Genomic DNA, 4,267 nt, shown 5'->3' on the forward strand with positions numbered 1-4,267 from the left:
GAAGTCGGTCGGTCGGTCGGTCGGTCGGTCGGTCGGTCGGTCGGTCTCTCTCTCTCTCTATATATATATATACAATATGACATATGAAGCAGCTTACTTTGGATACAGGTTTTGCACCCAGCACAGAAGTATGTAGTTGTCCTTGTCTAACATCTCAAACTGTGTGATTTGTTCTATCTGCATCTTCATGATCTGGTGATAATGCTGGGCATAGGTGTTGCAGACATCAAATTGCTCTGGGTAGCACTTCTTGAGATCTTTCACCACGTGGATGAGGTCCGTCTTGTACACCAGTGCTAGATCAGTTATCACGGAGATGAAGGAAGAAGACTCCTTTGGTCTCTTCTTCTGGGGTAGGTTTTTGAGCCGCTCCTCCACATTCTGCTTGACGCACTCCTTCCACGCCTCCATCCACCTCCCCGGCCGTGACCTGTTGCTATTGTTCAAGTCTGGTTTAAGCTGTGAATCTTCTGTTTCTTGCTCTACTATAGCCTGAACAGCCTGCTGCAGCGATTCCTCGTCCGTGCTGGTGAGGGACTCTTTTATGACTTGAAATACTGCAGCCTTCAGTTTCTCATATAGAGAGCCCAGCTCCTTCTTCTCTTCCGATGTTGGCTCTTCCGATTTACTGAAAATTTTGTGTTCCAACTTGATCAACCTTTGGCTGGCGTTCTGGTATTGCTGGTCCTCTATCAGCTTTTGAATGTCTTCAGCTAAAGAGACAACAGCACCGAAAATATTAAAGTGGATCTGTAATTATATCCCTCACACCTATTTGTCTCTTTATTCTCCCGAATCCTTGCTTGTCATAATATTCACTTTTAAATACCCATTTTCGCTGCTTCCTGGCCCTCACACTGCAGTGCTGTGTACTGGCAGAGCTGAGTAACAGCCACACCCATCATCACAAATGTCCTTACATAGGCTTCTATTGCAGAAAAGGGGAGGGGCGATGTTTGGGCTTTCACTTAGAGTGATTACTAAGTAGAGGGGGTGTGTCTGATTAGGTCTGTTACTGAGTGCTAATTATTTAGTGCACTAGGGCTAAATCTGGCACCCGTTAAACTGAAAAGTCCTATTTTAACTCCCTACACAACTGCTGTAACAGGAAAATGGAGGTTGTGAGTACAAAGTCTGGGCCAATTGCCTACTTCCCTGACTTCAATAGGACTTTACAATTCACACGGTACATATCATTACCAGATCACAATATTATTTCGCACACAAAACTTACAAGGGTAGGCCACCTTGGCACCCCGACTCTTGCGGAACTACACATCCCATGAGGCACTGGCATGACGACAACCACAGGTTTGACTCCCAGAAACATAGGCATGATGGGGTATGTAGTATTGCCACAGCTGGCGTGTTGAGGTTGCCTACCTCTGGCTTGAAGTCTGTCTCATCTTAATGAAAAAAGCTAAGTAAAGATCACATGTCTCTGGCTACCGACAGCATTGTGGTCGTTGCATGTCATTGGTCTGCACAGAGTCACTTGCATTCAGACAGACCCTGTCTAGTAGACTCGCAGTGAGGTAAGTGGAACAGCAGGGCACAATCACTGTTCATTACTAGAAAGCAGAACCAGCATACCTAATCAGCAATGGCTGCCTGCCTGCCCCCCCGCCCTCCATATTTATGAATAATCTGACAAATCAAGCTTTAAAGCGTTAACAGCCTTTGAATAACATTATTTACACTTAATCTGATTGCTTTAACAACCGTGCTTCTGGTCCTGGTGACACAGCAGGAAGTGAGGGGAAATCTCCCCAGCGGTGACACCTCTTCTATCCCATCCCCAATAACATTTTGTCTGGAGTTCCACAAAAATGTTACCGTCAGAGCGCACATCTTACCTGTTATCTCTATATCCTCCGGAAGGTCAGAACTCCGCATGCGACACGCTGTCGGGATTATTGTGTTCATGACTCTCTTGTACCACTTTTTCCTCTTCTTCTTGGCTCCATTTTCAGGGATCTCCTTGGCTCTGTCTGCAGCCATTTCGGCCATGTTAATTATTAGTTTTCTCATATAAAGGGGGGGAAACGCTGCAAGCATGAACAGGAAAAAAAAAAGCAAAAATGATCAATTCTGTGCTGTATGTACAGGAACTCCCTCATCCGTAGGGAAGATTTACTGCTGAGATAATAAAATCAACCAAACTGACATTATATTTTTTTTTTTAGACAGATAAACATAATTTGCATATTTTGTATTCTCATTTCTAGCCAATAGGTGGAGCTCTTAGTGCTTTCGTTTGACTTGTATTGGCTAAACATAAAAATGCACTAAAACGCACATCAAAAATGTGCAAATAAAACGCATAAAGAAAGCAGGAAAATGCAGACACATATACCACTACTCAAACGTGTCACATGACCAGCTATTGCAAGCGTTCCATGCCATTGGAACGATCCTTCGGAAAGGTCTGACAGTCACAATGAGCTGCAGAGAGAGGATTCAGCTCAGAATAATGTTCGGCATTAAAACGCACAAAGAATGCAGGATATTGCAGACACGATCAGACACATACACCACTGCTCAAATGTATCACATGGCCAGCTATTGCATGCATCCCATGCCATTGGAAGGATCCTTCGGAAAGATCTGACAGTCACAATGAGCTGCAGAGAGAGAGGATTCAGCTCTGTATAATGTTCAGCATTAAAATGCACAAAGAAAGCAGGAAATTGCAGACATAATCAGACACATGCATCACTTCTCAAACGGGTCACATGACCAGCTATTGCATGCGTCCCATGCCATTTAAATGATCTTTCGGAAAGGTCTGACAGCCACAATGAGCTACAGAGAGAGGATTCAGCTCAGTATAATGTTCAGCATTGTCATGCTGGCAACCACTTGATGCTTGTGTTATTGGCAGGCTGGCAGCTAAGGATTGCTGTAGTTTAAGCTTTTTTTTTTTTTTTAAACATGCGTTAACGTGTGTTGCATTAGGGCAGCTCATTTGCACCAAAGCAGTGCATGTACTTTTATTATTACTACAATGTATGGTAATAATTTATTGCACTAGCAAGGTGCATTGGGATGCCATTAAGAATGAATGACACCCCAGCACACCTACAATAAGAAAAGCACAATTTTGCCTGTGTTCTTGCAGCTCAGAGATATAAGCGGAGCCATTGGGCTCGTGCACACGGTCACCTGTGGCCTTACAACATAACGCATCCCTCAACCAACTGACCACCATACCTGCTGGATATTTTGTATACTTCATATTACGGAGCATGTAACAGGAAGGGGGGGCAGGAATACCAAAAATTCCCAATAGGACAAGAACAGAATCAGAAATTACAACAGGGCACATAAAAAATGTGTGCAAACAACATTTGCTGCAAACAAGGATAACTGGTTTTCCCAGTTGAGCAATAACTGGGAGTTACAATATATACACACAGAGGGATTTTGGAAGCTGAAAGATTCCCACTGACAACCAGCAAAGGATAAAGTTACGGCACCCATCACCATGTATATTTCTATGAAATGAGATGGGTGGAGCGATTTCCCCGAAATCCATTTCACAACAAAGTGACACATTTTTTGCCTTTGGTAAAAAATTTATAAGAAAATATTCTAAAATTTCGTCATGCGGATTGTTCAGCCAAATATTTGACCGAAAGGAAAAAGATCACATGGGTCGGTCTTCTAACAAAGCACTGCTCAATGGGTTCATTGATAAACAAAGCCAATCATATGCCTACGTCTAAAGCTGGTCAGTAGATGTTCATTCGAAAAATATTATTTTCGGAAACATTCGATTTTTTTTCACGCTGACCAATGAGTGCTCGCCATTTGCGAGCGATTAGACATGTGCAATTAGTTTCGGGAAAAATTTGTTTTTCGGATGAATTTTCATTATTTGGATGTATCCGGATTTCCGAATAACAGAAATGACAAATGAAAATGAATCGCAATTTCCGAAAACAAAATTTCGGCCGAAATTTGTTAGCGGTAGTCTGTACGAATTTTCGTTTGTGGATGAATTTTCGTTGCAGCAAAGTGGCATTAAAAATATATTTTTTTTAATGTCACTTTGCTGCAACGAACATTCCTCCGCAAACGAAAATTCGTACAGACTACCGCTAACGAATTTCGTCCGAATCCCGAAAAAAACTAAATAACGTACAATCCAAATCAAAACGAAACAAAACTAAACAAATGTTTTGCCAGTGCATGTCTACGAGCGGTATTCAAAATCCAGAGTGCTGGGCTGCACTACACAGCAATACGTGATACAGATAGTAAA

At 42.4% G+C, this 4,267-nt stretch overlaps 1 protein-coding gene across 1 annotated transcript in view; it reads right to left on the reverse strand.

Moving 5' to 3' along the window:
• LOC108788576 (tumor necrosis factor alpha-induced protein 2-like) overlaps positions 1 to 2,001 on the reverse strand; it is a 14,511-nt gene extending 12,510 nt beyond the window's left edge. The window contains exons 1-2 of the mRNA XM_018558367.1: positions 1,857 to 2,001; positions 98 to 713 (exon numbers count right to left, since the gene is read on the reverse strand). Of these exons, the coding sequence (XP_018413869.1) occupies positions 98 to 713; positions 1,857 to 2,001 (761 nt within the window). The remainder of the gene's footprint in view (positions 1 to 97; positions 714 to 1,856) is intronic.
• Positions 2,002 to 4,267: the final 2,266 nt, after the last annotated feature.

Source organism: Nanorana parkeri, unplaced genomic scaffold (assembly GCF_000935625.1).
Source record: "Nanorana parkeri isolate BGI_ZX_2015 unplaced genomic scaffold, ASM93562v1 scaffold335, whole genome shotgun sequence".
In the NCBI taxonomy this organism is placed as follows: Eukaryota; Metazoa; Chordata; class Amphibia; order Anura; family Dicroglossidae; genus Nanorana; species Nanorana parkeri.